This window comes from Ursus maritimus, unplaced genomic scaffold (assembly GCF_017311325.1).
Source record: "Ursus maritimus isolate PB19 unplaced genomic scaffold, ASM1731132v1 scaffold_6, whole genome shotgun sequence".
Lineage (NCBI taxonomy): Eukaryota > Metazoa > Chordata > Mammalia > Carnivora > Ursidae > Ursus > Ursus maritimus.
In genome coordinates, this window is record NW_024426774.1 from 35,581,549 (window position 1) to 35,600,719 (window position 19,171).

General features: G+C 36.9%; 1 protein-coding gene and 1 pseudogene across 1 annotated transcript in view; one reads left to right on the top strand and one right to left on the bottom strand.

Annotated features, from left to right (window-relative positions):
* The window catches only part of ANAPC1 (anaphase promoting complex subunit 1), a 94,584-nt gene that overhangs the window by 13,204 nt on the left and 62,209 nt on the right, over positions 1 to 19,171 (bottom strand). The window contains exons 35-45 of the mRNA XM_040623197.1: positions 15,410 to 15,486; positions 14,798 to 14,888; positions 14,652 to 14,705; positions 13,587 to 13,780; positions 9,376 to 9,462; positions 6,997 to 7,114; positions 6,006 to 6,083; positions 5,575 to 5,642; positions 3,976 to 4,114; positions 2,024 to 2,110; positions 734 to 829 (exon numbers count right to left, since the gene is read on the bottom strand). Of these exons, the coding sequence (XP_040479131.1) occupies positions 734 to 829; positions 2,024 to 2,110; positions 3,976 to 4,114; positions 5,575 to 5,642; positions 6,006 to 6,083; positions 6,997 to 7,114; positions 9,376 to 9,462; positions 13,587 to 13,780; positions 14,652 to 14,705; positions 14,798 to 14,888; positions 15,410 to 15,486 (1,089 nt within the window). The remainder of the gene's footprint in view (positions 1 to 733; positions 830 to 2,023; positions 2,111 to 3,975; positions 4,115 to 5,574; positions 5,643 to 6,005; positions 6,084 to 6,996; positions 7,115 to 9,375; positions 9,463 to 13,586; positions 13,781 to 14,651; positions 14,706 to 14,797; positions 14,889 to 15,409; positions 15,487 to 19,171) is intronic.
* Positions 7,121 to 8,211, top strand: LOC121101002 (annotated as a pseudogene).

Genomic DNA, 19,171 nt, shown 5'->3' on the forward strand with positions numbered 1-19,171 from the left:
ATACAGAATGGGATCTGAAGATCCGTATTTATAAGATTCCTCATATAAACTGAAGTTAGAAAACTACTGGCTAAGCTTAACTGCAATTTGGGGTCTGAAAGGTATGATACTATTAAAAAGTCATATGTATTACTAATAACCCAAAGTGAATAAATTGGCCTGATCCTTTAGGGAAGCAGTGAAGCATCATTTTCTGTATTACCACTTTTAGGCTCTTCTAGAACAGCAATAACACAAAAGAAATTTAAAAATGAACTCCAGCTTTCTAAATCACTACATACTAATACTATAACCTCTTGCAAGCTTAATCACGCAGGCGTAATTTCACATTACTGCCATCACTAGGGCATTGTTTGTTCACTTACTGCTCATTTGCATATCTTTTCCATGAAGAGGCTTTGTCAAGAAGGAGGCAAGACACCACCCAAGGATGCTAGGGGGGAAAGGGAGGGAACGTGCTCTTCCTCCACTAGTCAAGGGAAAAGAGAAAAGGGGAGAATGGGAACCCTGGAGTAAGACAGCCCACCAGGAGTCATTCCTGTCATTATAAATTCTAAACTTTTTTTGTTATGTAGAGAGCTGTCAAGTTTTACAGGGTTTCCTTTTCTGAATTTCTAAAAGCAAATGAGAAACAAAAAGATGGACACACAGGGAATCTTACCTCATTGTTAAGTACGTTATTTAAAATACAGTATAAATGTCATCAGAATTGGACTGTTTTTTTGAACCATACCTGATCCATTGCTATGTATGCAGGCAACATCTCTGGGGTCTCCTGAGTAACACATTCATACAGTACTGAAGAAAACAGATCCAGAATTTCCTGTTTCTGTGGAAAATCAGAAACTTTTTGTAGCACATCAATGTATATTCTGAAATCAATTCAACACTGTATAGCAACTACTACGGCCCATTCTTAAGCTCTACAGTCAATAATACGTAGGCTAAAACAGCTATCTCTTTATAAAATCATAGTGAATGCAACACTAACCATCATCAAAATATAGTAAAATTGAGTCCCAAAGGACAGTTATGTATGTAAGCGTTGTGAGGAGAGGAAGGATCAGCGGGGGTAAAATGAGCAGACGGGACACCACAGAGATGGGCCCTGGGTTAGGCTGGCAAGAGCAAGATGCAAAAAGAAAACCCAGCATCCACAAAGATGTAATACAAACACTGAGCAGAGCAGGTACGGAGGAGGCAGCACAATCAAATCCAGCTAGGCTCAAGGGCAGGCACGGCCTTTCATCAGAGACCTGCGGCCTTGAGTGCATGCCCAGCCCTTACTACTAGCTGTGCAGTCTTAGTATGTGATATCTGAGTGGCAGTTTCCTCATCTGTAAACCTGGAATGACGAAGTACCTACCCTCAGAGTCAGAATCCAATAAGAAAATTACATAAAATACTGAGCAAAGCGTCTAATAAATAGTCAAGATTCAGTAAGTTAAAGGGGTTACGATTATCTCACTTTACCCTCAAAACAACAACGTCAGGTAGGTTCTATCATAATCCCACTTTCAGAAACAAGGAAACTGCATTTTGGAGAAGTTGAAAAATTTTCCCGGAGCTACACACACTTATAGGGAACCGGCCATCAATCCCAGATATAAAATTCCTACATCCAAGCTTTGGATTAAATAAAAGATCTGCTGGGCACCCTTTGAATCCTGAAGAGAGCAACAGTTTTATGACCAACAGAAAAAAAGTTATAAGCAAACAGTAAAATTATGTAAAAATAAGAGACAGTAAACAGTGAAAATATCAGTCAGTACAAGAATGCACATAAGAAAGTATTGAAATTAATGTCTTAGAATTTTAAGTTGTTTCTTCTATCAAGGTAGTAAGTTACTGAATTTAATAATTTTAGACTATGAAAAATCTGTATCTGCCAAGCAAAAATCATCCAATGTACCCAAGGCATGTCATCAACCTCAAAGATAGGTATGGATATTGTGGTCGTGTCCACAGATAAATATAGTACCATTGTAGTCTGGCAGCTGAGCAAAACATATGATACACATACCTGACCCATGTTCACAGTTGGTTTGCAGAAATATTCAGCAAATGACAGAAGTGCTGGATCAGAAGTGAATGCTGAAATTGTTTCTGGCTAAAAATATAAACAACAGCAACAAACATAAGTGAGATATTAGAGGTTATTTTCCTTACTGCTCAAATTGTGGTATATGCAGTTGTGAGAAATCTACCTCACTGTTTTCACACAACGTTGCCATAAAGCCCAAGGCTGTACAAACTTGCTAGAGCTTCACCAACCTGTTCTGCTGAGAAGTTACAAGATGCTTTTTTGCACAAGTCAAACAAGAGCTACTGTTTATCAAAAGGCCAATAATAAACAGGTCTTTCTTACACAACTTGCTCCCAAAAGGCTTTCCCCTCTCCCTCAATTAACCTACTGAAAAACAAGTAAGAAATTAGAACTGTTACTGAAAACGTAAGGAAAAAAGATTACCACTCAAATAAGTCACTCATTAAAAGGTAAATACTGTATGATTCCACTTATCTGAGAATACTAGAATAATCAAATTCAGAGACAGAAAGCCGAATGGTGGGCACCCGGCTGCGAGGAAGTAGGAACAGGAGTCGCTGTGCAATGGGTACAGAGGTTCAGTTTTACAAGATGAAAGAGTGTCCTACAGATGGACGGTGGTGATGGTTGTACAACAATATGAATGGACTTAATATTACTCAACTATACATTTAGAAAGGGCTACAACAGCATATTTTGTGTGTATTTTACCACAATAAAGAAACTGGAAAAAAAAAAAGTAACACTCAAGGTTCAAGAAAATGGAATATGGAATATATGGAATACAAAAATATTACCATTTTCCACTGAGATTTATATTTCACTTCTGAATTCCCTTGAAGCAGGAAATTGAGATGTCTTTTAATCTTTATGTAATTTCCCAAATCAAAATCAAGTATAAACTTCTCTATTTTCTTTACAAATTAGGGTCTTTGAGATGGGCTCTAATTTATATGAGCAACAGAGCTTAAGTTAAATCATATCCAAAGTCCTTCAAAACTATTTCATAGACATCCTATCAAACACTGCCAAACAAAATTCACTGATGTCAACTGCATCTACTTAAACCCTGGGAGCTATTATAAAGGTTCAGTCATAAGTAACTGGTCTAAAATGAAATGCGAGTTAAATTAAAATAAATGCTATCCCCTTATGTGGAAAAACAAAGAATGCTAATTAAGTCCACTGTCCACCACGTAGTCAGTCCACCAGCCACATTTTTGCCTCTACCTCTAAGGGCCCTGACCACTTTACACTGCCACTTGATGTACCTTCAGCAGGAGCACATTTGCTCATGAAATTCCTGAAAAGTGTACTTAAACTGAGAAATTTTAAAGTTGGCTTATGGAATACATTTCTAGTGTGGGGAACTTATCTGAGTTCTAAAGTGTAGAGTAAAATATGTACTGACCGAGATGGGAATGAGATTCTCTCACGCACTCTAACTTTTCATTCGAAATACTCAAATCAGCAGTTAAGTACTATGAGAATAAAGCGAACTGATAAAATAAATCTGTCATCATTTTATCCTCACCAAGATTTAACCAACAATGGGGGGTTTAAAACAGAAACTAATTAGTGTTACCTTGTAAAAATCTTCTTCTGTTTCTGCCATGAATTAAGCAAATCTTAACAGATTTGAAGATTAATAAGTAAAATTATTAAGCTAAACATTTTTACAGTGTTAAGATATATTGTCCCTACTGCTAAATGTAAGTCATCCTTAGAGTCCTGGCAGATGGCCATATTTTATTATAGTTGCTACATAAAACAACAAGTAGATCCAGTCTTTATAATCTGCAGTGATGAGAGAGCAGATTCACCTCAACGGTCCCATAAATGTTATCACAGAAGTACATGCTTTGGGTGGGCTGCGGGATTTGTAATTATTCCATCTCATCCTTCAGTTTTTAACCAATCAATACTACCTTGAAAGCCCGAGCTTCAGAGTTCCTGTTGGCCACAGTCTGGGCCAACAAACTTTGCCACCCCATTGGATCTTCCTTGTAGGAGAGCTGACCTGCTCTGAGCTTAACATACAGAACTCCATCCTTAGAAAGGATTGATCTGAAGAAAAAAAAAAAAAGAATGAATTTTACATGAGGTATTATTTGTAATTCTCAGCTAGAAATATAATGTCTCCTAATACCACGTTCACATGAGATGAAGTCTTTATCATTTTCCAGTAGGGTACATGATTATTTACTGTGTCTAAAATTAAATCAGTCCCTATGAGAAAGCCAAAACAAAGTTCTATTTTTCTTTGGTGTTGAGGTTCACAGAGCTTAGTTAAGTAAAAAGGTGCTCTGCCCACTCAAGTGTATGCTTCAAAGGCAATATTTTATCTAACACTTCTTCATATTCCCTTTATCTTCTATCCACTGGAGGTACTGAATATCTATTGATTGGTTTGCGACAGAAAAAAATTAATGCTGCAAATCTAAAGAGAACAATACAGAAAACGGCTATCATATAGAGAGTTTAAGGGAAATATAAATCGGTACCAAACTATAAAAACTCTTATGGGCTTGTTAAACTTTCTAGAAATTTAAAGACTTAATTTACACACTACTCAAGGTATAAAATTAACACTCTCTTCATTAATTACTTGCATATGATTATTTCCACCCAAAAACAATCTATCATGATCTTAATTTTATGAGAACAAGCCAACAAAACAATGATAAAAAGATGTAAAGATGTGGTCTGACAAACATCAATTGTTATGAAGTTCCTTTTATAGACAGACATACATGCCACCCTTACTTTTTTTTTCCCAGCCTTTCTTTTTTCTTTTTTTTTTTTTTTTTAAGATTTTACTCATTTATTTGACACAGAGAAAGAGGACAAGCAGGGGGAGGGGCAGGCAGAGGGAGAGGCAGAAGCAGGCTTCCCGGTGAGCAGGGAGCCAAATGCAGGGCCTGATCCCACGACCCTGGGATCGTGACCTGAGCTGAAGGCAGACACTTAACCAACTAAGCCACCCAGGCGCCCCCCAGCCTTACTTTCTTACACTGATTATCTTTCATTACTGCTCCAACAGATAATTCCGTTACTGTACCAACTTAGGTCACTACAAGTTTCTCAATGAATAAATATAACTAGTGAGGGTTTGTCTTCTAAACTAAAACTCAGGCACCTGGGTGGTTCAACCAGTTAAGCAGCTGCCTTCGGCTCGGGTCATGATCCCAGGGTCCTGGGATCGAGCCCCACATCAGGCTCCTTACTCGGCAGGGAGCCCGCTTCTCTCTCTGCCTGCCGCTCCCCCTGCTTGTGCTTGCTCTCTCCCCACCCCCTGCCATGTCAAATAAGTAAATAAAATCTTTAAAAAAAAAGAAAACTAAAACTAATTTTCTAATACAAATTCTGTTTCAAAGTTATAGACCACTTTATTCAACATATACTCTACTGTCTTGCATGAGATCAAAGGATAACAAGGAACATTCTAGATAATAATCTGCAATTTCTACCTTCCCATATACTTCTATTCACTTCACAGATACATGTAAGAAATTCAGTATACGTACTTCAAGTGTTGTGTTCCCTTGCTTAAATCTATGAGCAGTTCCCAGTATCGTGGGCCTTTTACTTTAATCTGCCAAGAGAAATATGAACACAGTCAATCGAACGCTAAAAAGGTGCTAGTTTGACAAAATGAAACCCATGTTTCTCAGAGAAAATAAAAATAACTAGGCTGGAAAGAGATACTGACAAGTTAACAAGCTTCATTTCTACACAAAAATGTACATGAATCAAGTTCTACGGCCATCTAACCTCTCAGTAAAGATCAGCAAGTAAAGACCTTCTCTGTTCCTCATGACAATTCCTCCTGCGCTGCTTTCCTATTTCCTACAGAACACCAAGAAAGCATAGACTTTAACTTAGCTACCTTTGATGCTATACTATTCTGGTTGAATTAACCTCTTGCAGAGATCTTCCTAAATCACATCCCACTTACCTGCTTTAACAGGTGGAGTTCTGGAAGAAGGGTAGGAGCCATCAATTCTTCTTTGGTTTGTTCATACCACTGAGTACCCTTTACGAATGTAAAAGAACAGCCACAATTCACTGTGTGGTTAACGGAAGCTCCAAAGAAGAAACATCTCCACTCTGTACTTCTCTTCCCCCCCCCCCAGTTTCTACACAGATGGTCAAACGACATAAAATACTCTCTGGTATCAAGTCTTAAGGGCTAAGTCTACAATCCTTTGCAGGGCCTGCATCACCTTACGCCATTCACACGCTAACAGTACAGAAGATCTGTACTTCTGAGACCTCTGGGTTTTTGCGCATGTTGTCTTCTGGGAACGGCCTCTGCTCAGCTGGCAAATCTCAGCCCAAACAGTGTCCAGCATGACGACTTCCCCAACCCTCAACAGCTGGAGGGACATTTCTTCTCTGCTCCCCTGCATTCTACACATACCCCCACATTCTATTCTTACTGCACCCATGCCTGGCTACCCAATGGACAGGAGGTCCTTAAGGAATACAACGATGTAATTTTTATGCCCCAGAGCCTTTGCATAGTTTTGAAGCACAGAAGGTACTTAATAATATTCCGAATGAAGGAAGGATACATGGCTTACAATCTGTGTCTAAATCAAAGATCTCTCATCAAATACATGATCTTAAAGCACTCTGCAAACAAACCTAAGAATAGTTCTAACTCGACTAATTTTTTAGAACACTTTAGTGAACAAGGACATTTTCAAACTATAGGCTCTAGGGATAAAAGAGCAGCTGATGACTTCTAAAATACTACCCTCATAAACTACAAATCAGCCCAAATGGCCTGGCAGGATGTACAAGAACTTTAGAAGCTTCAATTTTTATAAGAGATTAATTCACTCTGTCATCTTTTAAAGAACAACATTTTTGAAATATTTTGACCTGCAAAGATGTATGAGTGGTAACAAAATTACAAATAAATGAAAGGAGGAAAGAATTACCTTGTAGGTAACTTCTAAAAGGGCATAGCAGGGCATGTTTGTGTCCACATCCACAGGCACTAGAAGCCTTGGCTCTGCAGCCAGCACATACAGGTGCCGCAGAGCCTGGAGATGGTACCTACTCACAGAAAACACAGAAAGAAGGTAACAAAAGGGTGACGACAGCGTGAGCTCTACAATCTGCTGCTGCCCACACATGGAACCACGACAGAAGGTGGGGTTGCTATCTTCCCATGACAATCATCCTAAAGGAAGATGATGAGATTCAATTAAAAACTAAAGGGAGAGATTCTCTTTAAAAAATTATAGACACATGATCCTTGACTCAAGGATTCCTTATTTGCATTTTCACAGTTAAGAGGCTTTATAGATGAGGTAAAATTATCTTAACATGAAAATATTTACTGATAAATTCATCACTTATAAAATCAGTTCTCAAATAATCCTTTAATGCCCCACATAGGTACCTTTTTACCTTCCAGGGGACTTATTTCTTGTTCTTTGTTTTTCTGGCTCAAGGGTTGGTACGGAGGAGGAAGGCTCTTCTACGTACGCATCTTTACACAAACGCATACACACATCTGGGATCTAGGACACCGAAAACTAATGGGGGGGTTATGATGTTTTTCTGTGTGTGTGCTTTTCTGGGTTTTCAAAAAAAAATTTTAATTTTAAAATTTATATTGTAGCATTTAGACAAAGAAGTTTTTACATTTTGAGATGCCATAAAAGGATAAAATGAGACTTCAAATTTTTCTTTTTAAATTTTAGTTACAGCAATAGCTTCCCTTTTCCCACCCAAACCTACCCTTTCCTATAAATTAATTAGAATGAAAAGCAGAGAGGGGCTTCTGCTGCCGAACTCTGGGTGCAAGTAAGTGGGGCCAACTGAGAAGAGACTCCTAAAATGACAAATGTGTCTGGAAGGCTGTGGTCCGAGGCCATTTTTGCTGGCTATAAGCAGGGTCTCCAGAAGCAGAGAGAGCACCCAGCTCTTCTTAAAACTGACAGTGTTCATGCTTGAAATGAAACTGAATTCTATCTAGGCAAGAGATACGCTTATATGTACAAAGCAAAGAATGACACAGTGACTGGGAAAAAGTAACTCATGCTCATGGAAACAGTGGCATGGTTCGTGCCAAATTCCAAAGCAACCTTCCTGCTAAAGCCATTGGCCACAGAATCTGTGTGCTGCTGTACCCCTGAAGGATTTAACCTTACCGAAAAATAAATAAATAAATAAAGGTGTAGATCTGTTCTTGTTTAAAAAAAAAAGGAATTAAAAGCAATCAAAGCCAGAAAAAAAGGATATTCATCAGTTGCATAAAGGTTCTTGGTGCTTATCACCAAATTGCTTTGTGTAAAATAGCTAAACCAAATGACTCTCCCAGCAATACAGAAGTGTGGCTCTTAGTTGTACCCTAACCACTAATTACTGACTTTAACAACTCAAAAAGTCTTCCTAAACTGACAAGCAAGAGACCACTTGTCAGAGTTGCATTAATTTAACAGGAATATGCTTGTGCTCCACCTATCATCAGAGTTTGGACGTCAGACCAGGCCACTTTTATAAAACAGCTAACTTTCATTTATTACTACTATTTTAAACTACATTGCACTAGAGCGTGACAGCTTAGTTACTACGGTCAGAGCTCCATCTCTTGATGCTTCTCTTGAAAGTTGAGTTGAACATACTGGTCATCCTGGATGTCACTAGAACTTAAGGAGCTATCTCCTCCCCCTCCTGCACATGCCGCAGGAATCAGCTATGCTGGAACCTGCCGGGAAGGCTGCAGCCCTGACGGTTCTTTGTGCTCGCAAATGCAGAGCTGCTGTACGATCACATCTTTCCTACATGTCTGAGGTTCTAGGGCTCACTGACACTTCTAAGTTGTCTCTGATTCTTTGCTGCATTTTGCTTTTCGTGTCCCTTCTATCTCATTTATAGAAAACTTATCACCATTCATGTAAAAGAGGGAAAAAAGGAATTCATATAGACATTGCCACTAAATCAGACCAATTTCTCTCTTAGAATTAAACAATTATGGTATAAAATATATTGTCTTGCTTCTGTTGGCTACTATCTTTTGTTTGATTAACTTTTCCCTAAAGATAACCTTGTTTGGCCCACTTCTGGGTTTACAGCAGTTCTACCTATGAAAGAATGGTGGAAGACTGATCCATCAGTCCATCAGATGTCCAAAGTCCACTTTTGGTCTAATACTTAGAGAAACGTTTTAAAAGATTCAGTCAGGAAGATAACTAAGTTCAAGAAGAGAATAAACTAATTTGGAAATGAGTCCATGGAACCAAAGCACCATCAAATTACCCCTCAGGGACCTTACCTTATGCAAGATCACATTGAGGACAGAGACTCACCGGTTGTCAGTGCTGTGAGCCGGGAAGTGCGGGTAAAGGGCGCAGAGGAGAGCAGCAATGGAAGAGTTTGACGTACTCAAGGAGTACCTGTGAAACAAATGCAGGAGGGAAGGACATTATTAATTACACTGTGCAAACTTCGAAGGCCTTCTTGAGAATCAGGAAATTGGGGTACTGTGGCAAGGTCCACTGATGAAACGCCTTGACAGATACAAGTGTGTCAACACTGTCAATGTTTCACTTTTCAGTGAGTCTTTAAGCCATTTCAAGATCATCTACTAATGAAAGCAGAACCAACATCTCACAGATGCTAACTTTCAAAACCTGAATTAACAAACATGGTTTTTTAACCGAAAATATCACAGTAATGAGGACCGTGAATGCAATCCTAGAGATTACAGATTTTGAAAAAGTCACGTATGAACAATACCACTTCTCCAGTTGTATACATACCTCCTTAGATAATAATAACCCTCACTTCTAAAAATACAAGGTTTGTAACTGGGTATATCTCAAACTTTTTTCTGTTTCTGTAAAGCCTAAGCATTTCTTTAGAATGATGGACTAAATGAAAAGGTAAAAGTTATCATAAAAAGTTACAATGAATGTGTAAACAACTATTCCTCCAAGTACAAATAGTTTTTTTTCTTATCAATGTGATAAACTTATTTTTATAAAGGCCACATACTTTTGGGGCACCTGGGTGGTTCAGTCAGTTAAGCATCTGCCTTTGGCTTCAGGTCATGACCCCAGGGTCCTGAGATTGAGCCCTGCATCAGGCTCCCTGCTCAAAAGGGAGCCTGCTTCTCCCTCTTCCCCCACTCGTGCTCTCTCTCTCTCAATAAATAAATAAAATCTTTAAAATAAATAAGTAAAGGCCACATACTCTTAATAAAATCTTTTGAGATGTTCCTTATATTATTCTACAGTTGCTCAAACTCTGCATGGCAAACAGGCAGATTACTCTAAAATTCTAAAGTTTTTCTTACAAATATTTTGAAAAAACATGGTACCGGACATCACATAAAACCACTGTTACAGATAATCAATATACATATATATTTTATTATATACATTCACATGCATACGCACACATACATATCCCCAAGTCTTTATCTATTTTAATAATTAAGGTATTAAGTAAGAACTTAACAGTTATCATATGCACACATTATTTAATGAATTAGGAAGAAGAGACTTCGAAATTTAAGGAAATATATCTATTTTCACATGTGCATAAAACAGGCCATTGTCTCTTTACCATTTTGACAAAACCAAAATCCAAAGATAAACATTATATATTAATGTTAGAAATTTTGAGATTAAACATAGGATGTGGCTATGCAATGAGAAATTTAAATGTTGTCACAGAGTGCACATAACCATTTAAAGACCAGGAATCATTACAAAAGCAGAGCAGAGTGGGAGAAAATCTATTCAATATGAAAGCAGAGCAAGGTCACAGTGTGAAACAATGAAAAATAAGATTGAATAAGAGTATACTGGAATTGAAATTAAAAAAAAAAAAGAATAAGAAAACAAGAGAGACGCAGGGGTTTATTTTGAAAGGAAAATATGTTTTCAAAAATCATAAAGTAAGAAGAATTTTCATAGTAAGATTTCTTTAACCATTCTTAATTCTAAATAATTAAAGAAAGAACAATTCTATAAAACCTGTTAAAAAAGAAAGCACACCTTTCTGATAATCTTTACTTTTTATACTTCCAGAAAGGTGAGCTCCAATGTTTAATTCAGTCTTATAGAAGAGAAAAAAATAAACCTATATGACTTGTAGAAATTGTATCAGTTGACCAAGGTCACACACATTAAAGCTAAATAAATGAAACAATACACCATATTCACAAATTGAAAGACTCAATATTATAACAGATTTCAATTCCTCCCAAACCAATATACAGACTCATATTCTCATCAGTATTTTATCAGGTTATTCAGTGTGGAAAATCATTAACAAATTCCAATATTCACATAAAAATTCAAGGAGCCAAGAACAGAAAAACACACTTTTGAAGAAGAAATCACAGTTTGGAAGATTAATTCTACCTGACATCAAGACTTATTATAAAAGTACAACCATTAAGGCTGTGGTATTGTGCAAGTATAGAAAAATAGACCAGCTGAACAGAATGGCCCAGAAATAAATGTATACATATGGACACTTAATTTATAACAAAAATAGTACTGCAGAACAGTGGAGAAAAGATAAACTTTTCAATAATAGTGGGGCATCAATTATCAAAAAATCATATAGAAAAATCAGGTACAGGTAGATTTTATACCCAAATGTAAATGGAAAAGCTAAAAAACTTGTAGAAAATAAAGAGAGTATCTTCATTTGGGGGATGGGGGGGTAAGGAAATATTTCATCAGAAGGACAAAAAAGTATAAACCATCAAAGAAAAATGTTAATAACTCTGTTCATCAAAAGACACCATTAAGAGAGTTAAAAGGTGAACCATACAGCAGGAGAGGTAAGTACAACACGTAAGAGTGACAAAGGTTCAGGATCATAATGATAAACCAATACAGAATAGTCAGATGAACAGAAACAGAGTAGAACAGAGGCCATCAGGGGCTAGGGGAAGGGGGCAAGCTGTTCTTTAAAGGGGACAGAACTTCAGTTCTGCAAGGTGGAAAAGTTCTAGAGATTAGTGAATACGCTAACTACTACTGAACTGCACATTCAGAAGTTAAAAAATAAATTTTATGTGTATATTACCACAAATAAAATTTTTAAATAAATAACTAAGCCAATATGAAAACAGGTAGCAAGAGACTTAGACAACACAAAAGGAGATTTCCAGATAGCCATTAACGATACAAAAGGTGCTAAATATCATTATTCAGAGAAATGGAAACTAAAACCACAACTACTACCAGATGGCAAAATTAAAAAGACTAGCAATAAAACCAGTGTTAAGAAGGATAGGGAGCAACTGGAATGGCATACGACACTCACTGATGGGTCTATCTGGAGCACCGATGGCATCATCTACAGAAGTTAAGCATACATACACACACACAGATCCACGCACAGATCCACACACAGATCTAGATACAACAAAATCAAAGACATGCACAAGAATATTCATAACACCCCTAAACTAGAAAAAACACATCCATCAAGAGCAGAGAAGATCAATAACTGTGGTATAATCATACAATGGAATTCTACAGCACAGAACAGGAATAGACCATTGCTACATGCAACACGGATGAATCTCACAAAAAATGTTGAGCTAAAGAAGTACAGCTGACCCCTGAACAATGTTAGGGTTAGAGGTACCAACCACCCTGCACAGTAAAAAGTCTATGAATAACTTACAACTTCCCCAAAGCTTAACTAATAGCCTACTATTGATTAGAAGCCTTACCGACAACATAAACAGTAGATAAACACATATTTTGTATGTTATAGGTACTATATTCTGTACTCTTACAATACAGAAAAAGCTACAGAAAAGAAGATATTATCATAGGAAAACAAAATATATCTACAGCACTGTACTGTATTTAACCAAAACAATCGTGTGTAAGTGGACCTGCGCAGTTCAAACCCATGCTGGTCAAGGGTCAACTGTAAGTATAAAATAATACACAGTGTATGATTCCATTTGAATTTCAAAAACAGGCAGAGCCAGTCTAAGGTGTTAGGAGACTAAACAGTGATTATTTTGGGGTAGAAGTGAAAGTAATAGTTAACAGGCGAGGCACAGCCGGGGCAGAGACAGCTGTTCTGAGTTCTATCTTGATCTACCTGGTAGTCTACAGGGAAGTCTTGTAAGAAGATGAGGTAGTCAGGAATGACAGATGCTGGAAAGAGAGCAAAGAAAGGGAAAACTAAGAAACTCTCACAGGACTTAATGACTGATACTGTTCATGACCTTAGTGAGAGAGTAGTTCAGGAGAGGGTCAAAGTCATTAAACAGTGGGGAACAAGAGGTGATACACTGAAGAACTGAGTACCGACTCCTGCAAATATACAGCATGGATGGTAACTCTACTAAGTAAGGCATAAATTGATGGTTAAACTTAAAAAAAACCGTTTTAAAGTGTAACAATGCTCCTCAATATGCTAACAGCTAGTCAGGATCAAAAATTTTCAAGTATCTTCAAAACCAAAATAATTCACTCTTACAGGTCTTGTTCATGAGATCTTTTCATTAAATAAAAAACATATATTCATTTACCTTCCTCCTCCCAGAAACAGAAGTCCAAGGGCCATGTGATGGGCTAAGTGGAAACCATAGTTCATTTCACCACCCGTTTTCATATGTAAAAAGCGACAAAGCTGCAAAACCTTTAGGTTCCCCGAGCCAGCCATTACCATGGCAAGAGACAGAAGCACCACACTGAGGCAGGTTTCCAGGTTGTAAGGACCTGTCTGGTAACACAAAAAGAGGACTTACTACAACTGTTGCATTACATTTATTATCAAAACTAAATTGACCATCATTAGACTATAAATACTTACAACTTTAAAAAAATCTGTAAAAACGAAAATTTTCTCTGATCATGAAATTTAAGTTATGTAGAAATTCAGAAAATAAAGTATCAAAAAAGAAGTAACAATTCCTTGGAATACTAACACCCAAAGAGAACTGCCATAACATTCTGACCTTTTCCCTAAATCTTTTCTGGTATCTACGAGGTTTTTTTCAAATGAAATTGAGATATTACTATACATGATATTTTTAACTTTTTAAATCTATTATATATAAACAATTTTTACTCAAAAAATTCTTATAGCACAAGTTTGATAGCTCCATTGTATAACAATGTCTACATACACCATAATCAAATTTACCTACTTTCAGACTGATTTTCCAGTTTTCTCATATTATATTTAATGTTGCAAAAAATCTGTGTGGTTTTATCAGGAAATAAAATCTTACGATCTCCTGTCATTAGAGCAGCAATGCCTCAAAAGGAATTGCATTTTTACTAAGCGCTAATTTTTTTAAAAAAAGCAGTTATCAATAATCAGTCCTTAGACAGAATGGCACTGGGTACAACAATCCATGAAGGATACGGTTTTTGTTATCACAAGAATTAGAGACCTGTACATCCTTCAAGGGTCAGCATACTTTCACTTAATTAATACCCCAAAACACAAATACAAAGATAAGTCAAAACTTCAAATAAACTCAAACGAACTGCAGAGATACTTAACAACACATAGGTAACTGAATTGTCAGTGAATTTTCTTCAAGTTCAGTTTTATTCCCAAAGAGAATGATCATAAAAAGACTTACTACGGAAGCATTAGGTGCAGACAAATAAGTCATAAAATCTTTTGCAAATTTATGCTGGAAAAGCAAAAGAAAAAAATCTGAGGTTAAAAGAAGCATATCAACACTTTGTTAAAAAAGAGAACAGAGTAAACTAAGATACTTCTTACCAAACAGTTAAACGCTGATAAGTTTTCTGAGCCAGCAAATCGAAAACCCAGAGACAAACAAGCTCCTGCAATTATGTAGACATGTGCTTGCCTGAAAACAGATGACAAGAAATTTAATCCTACCACTGTTTTGCTTTAAAAATTCATTATTACTATATTCTGGGGATAAAAATAATAAATATTCCTGTTCTTGAAACTAGTTCATATTCTTCTGGGAATGCTCAACTGTGCCTCTGCTCCATCAGCAGGTTTCTTCAGTAGAAGGACCATGCAGCCCTTACTGATGAAGTGTGCACCTTGACTGCATGTTTCACACACAGCAAAGAAAGTAATTTTTAAAAATAACAGCCAATTTTTTTAAATGAAAAGGATAAAAGAGGAATATGTATAAGTTAAATCTCTGATACTGTTTTTTGAGGGCAAGAGCTCTACACTTCAGAGACCTAAACAAAGAAAAAATCAACTCTGTGAGCCTCGATAAATAATGGTTAGAAACACAGGGAATTCAGAATTACTGAAATCAAGGACTGTACTTCTCCCACATAGTATATTTCTATTTATTTATGCAAGATACTACGATAGTTCATTTGATTTACATATTTTCTGACTTACGACAAAGTTTCCAAATTCAAATCCTCTGAGCAAGGCAATTCAATTTCACTGAGAGAGATACTATTTTCTCTTATAATCTGTCAAGAGAGAAAGCAAGAATACCTGGACATTAATATTTAAGCTACAAATATTAAATGATTTGAAAAATAACATACTGCTTTTGGGGTGCCTGGGTGGCCCAGTTGGTTAACCATCCGACTCTTGATTTCGGCTCAGGTCATAATCTCAGGGTTGTGATATCAAGCCCCACATAGGGCTCTGTGCTGTGCATGAAGCCTGCTTCAGATTCTCTCTCCCTCTCCCTCTGCCCCTCCCCTCAGGGTCCCTTACCAAAAAAAAAAAAAGAAAAGAAAGAAAAAACATACTGCTTTTCATGGTCATAATTATATAAAATAAGCCATTTCATTCAAAGACATATATTTTAATCACATCAAATGCAATCCAACTTCAAATCTAAGACAGACCCAACAATAACTGAATAGGACTGTATGCATATGAAGTGGATGACTGAAGTGTATTCTGAGTCAACAACAGGGTGACAGTATTTCGCACCAGTGAACTGAAATGCAAAGATGACTGTAGAATAGGGCTGGAGCAAAGATATGGGAAAGCAGTGGGGAAAGGGAAAAAAGCAACTGGAAAGAACTCTAACCAGAGACATATACTTCTTATTCATGAGCTATTTCTACCCTTATGCCTACTAGAGTAAGGTTAGTCACTAGATTAATTACCCACGCTAAACTAAACCATCAATGTGTTTATCTGTAACTCCTATTTAGAAACACATCCCTTTCCTTATAGTGTAAGCAGTAAAAACTTTATCAAATTTAAATTTGATTTAAATTACCCAATTAAATCATTTAATTAACTTCAAATTAAATTTTAAAAATTATTCTTATAATCTTTTAGAAGACTCTTTAGGAGAGTAACATTTCAGGATGCAGTCTATAATAAACCAATAAATATTCTAAACTCGCTTATGACACAATCTTCTTATGTACTGAATATCACCAAATTAAAAAACTTGAAATACCTTTTCTCTTTGATAATCTCAATAAGGTAAGCAATTATGCTGGCTGTGTAATATAGGCTGATAACTATTTCCATCTTTCTTCCTTCCTCTCCAGACTTTATTTTTAATTTTGAATGTTATTTACTCAGAAATTGAGTGGCAAGGGGCACTTGGGTGGCGCAGTCGTTAAGCGTCTGCCTTTGGCTCAGGGCGTGATCCCAGCATTCTGGGATCGAGCCCCACATCAGGCTCCTCCGCTAAGAGCCTGCTTCTTCCTCTCCCACTCCCCCTGCTTGTGTTCCCTCTTTCGCTAGCTGTCTCTGTCAAATAAATAAATAAAATCTTTAAAAAAAAAAAAAAAAAAAAAGAAATTGAGTGGCATTCTGAAAAACTGATATAACTCCAAAGTGACTAATTTATATATACACAGATAACCTAATTATAACATTTATAGAAAGTGTTTATTATAACATCATAGAGGAATGGAATAGTTCTATTTTGACAGCAGGCATTTATAAGCTCCTTTTGTCTTCAAAACTGGAGCTTAAGGCCTAGGTTCAGCAGGGCCCACACTAGCTCTGACCGCGAGCAATTTTCTTGACTGCTCCGTGTCTCATCTGTAAAATGAGCACAATAAGTGCCTACCTTCTAGGTTCCTGTGAGAATGAGAAGACTCAACGGACTCAAAGCTCTTAAAATTAATGCCTGCTACATAGTAAGTCTTAGTGTTAGCTGCTATCATCAGCATTACCATTAATTTGTGCACTACTATAACACCATACTTGATCATAAACCATTAAAAAGCATCAAGTACTTGGGTTGAGGGGAACTCTCTTGGGTCCCCTCCCTCCTCGGGAGCTTTATACTATCACTTTGCTGTTGCTTAATAAATCTTGCTTTGCTACCCACCAAAAAAAAGAAAAAAAGAACTTGGGTTGTAAATAATTGGGGGAGGAGAGGGAGAACCCCTCCTCAATCTGGTCCTTGTCATCTTTCCTATGGTCTCCTGAAGTTTAAAAAAAACTCAAAAATATAAGGAGTAATCAAAGGGAGAAATATAATCCTTTAAGGGCAAGGTGAGGTATAAAAGAAATGAACAAGAAAATACCACCAAACTCCTCTGTCTTGTACAGGGTACAATGCAAAACTCTTCAGATCTGAAGTCCTAATAGCTAGTTTCAGTTTTACCCCACCTCTTAATAGCTGGGTGACTCTGGACCACTCCGCCTTTTTTCAATTAAGAGCACACTGTAACAGTGTAACAGTAGCTCTTGCTACTAAGCGCTAGTTGCTAGGAAGGAAAGATGGAAAAGACACAGCAGCTGACTTTGAGGAGTTCACGGTCTTATGGATGCACAGACATACTGATAATAAACAAAAATAGCATTGTTCCCACCATTCACTGAGGGCAGTACTAGAACAAGTCACAGTACAGCACTGCCTAAAAGCAAAACAAGGTTGTATAGTAAAGCTTGTAATGAAGGACAAAGTGCTATGAAGACCCTAGTTGTTGTTATGTTAGATGTGCCTTAAGTCCAAACAAACAAAAAAGCAGTTTACAAAGTGACCTTTTAATACCTCTTTTGACACTAGGTTGTACCCTACAAGGGGCCCTGCTACAGAATCAATTAAATGAGTGAAAACTAGAAGAAAAGTGAAGAGTGACAAGAAGTATCAATGAACAGAGAACTATGAACTTGTTATATGTATTTGGGGATCCCTGATTTAAACAAGGCCAAATTTTAAAATGTTCAATCTGAAGTAAAAGAAATGTCAGAAAGATAACTATATTAAAAGTCCAAGGGCCACATTTCCACAAAAGCTAAAGACAACTCCGGCATGGATTTTCACTTTCTGTTCTGGAATACAGTTATTTGTGTACATGTTTATTAACTTCGTAAACTAAACTTAGTAAATTTACTACCGTTTCTTGAGGACAGTCCACATGTCGGATGCATGTTAAATATAGCCTAGAGTTCAGCATTTACAGAGGTCATTTACAGATCAACAAATATGTACTGAATGAAGGAATGGGGGGGAAAAGCATAATTTTATCCTACAATATAGATTTTAAAGGGCCCTTTCAGAAGGAACTGACATCTCTGACATCCGAATGTGCTAAGAGTTAAAATTCTGGTGACAAATGGCTGAGTCAATTAAAACAACTCGTCCTCACCTGTTTCACATTAATGGTTAACAAACTGGAAAAATCAAATAAAAATAAATCTAGGACTTCAGGTAATGGATGAATAAACTATCAGACTGACTCTCCTGCAGATAACAAGTATAAACTCTGGGCAAAATATAAAAATCAACTATCATGGCAGGAGTCAGCAAACTTTTCCTTAAAGGGCCGAAGAGTAAACATTTCTGGGTTTTAGACTATATAGTTTCTAAAGCAACTCCTGATTTCTGCTGTTATAACACAAAACCACCTTACAAGAAGTAAATGAATGACACGGCCGTGTTCTGATAAAACTTTATTTATAAAAACAGGTGGGCATCATTCCCCAATCCCTAACCTAAAGGCACTAGAGATCAAAAAAAAGCAAGCTGTTTCTAGAGAGGTGACACCTGAAAGATAGGAAAACCACTGGGTAAGTTTCTTTTCATGGCTTCTGGCCTGAGGGCAGGTCCTAGTCTGTGCCATAAAGGACAGCTTACTTAGGATAAAAATGTCAAAAACAATTTTTTAGGGTACTTGGTACATTTAATTTTTAATATTACAATTTCTCGGGATCTGTGGCCAA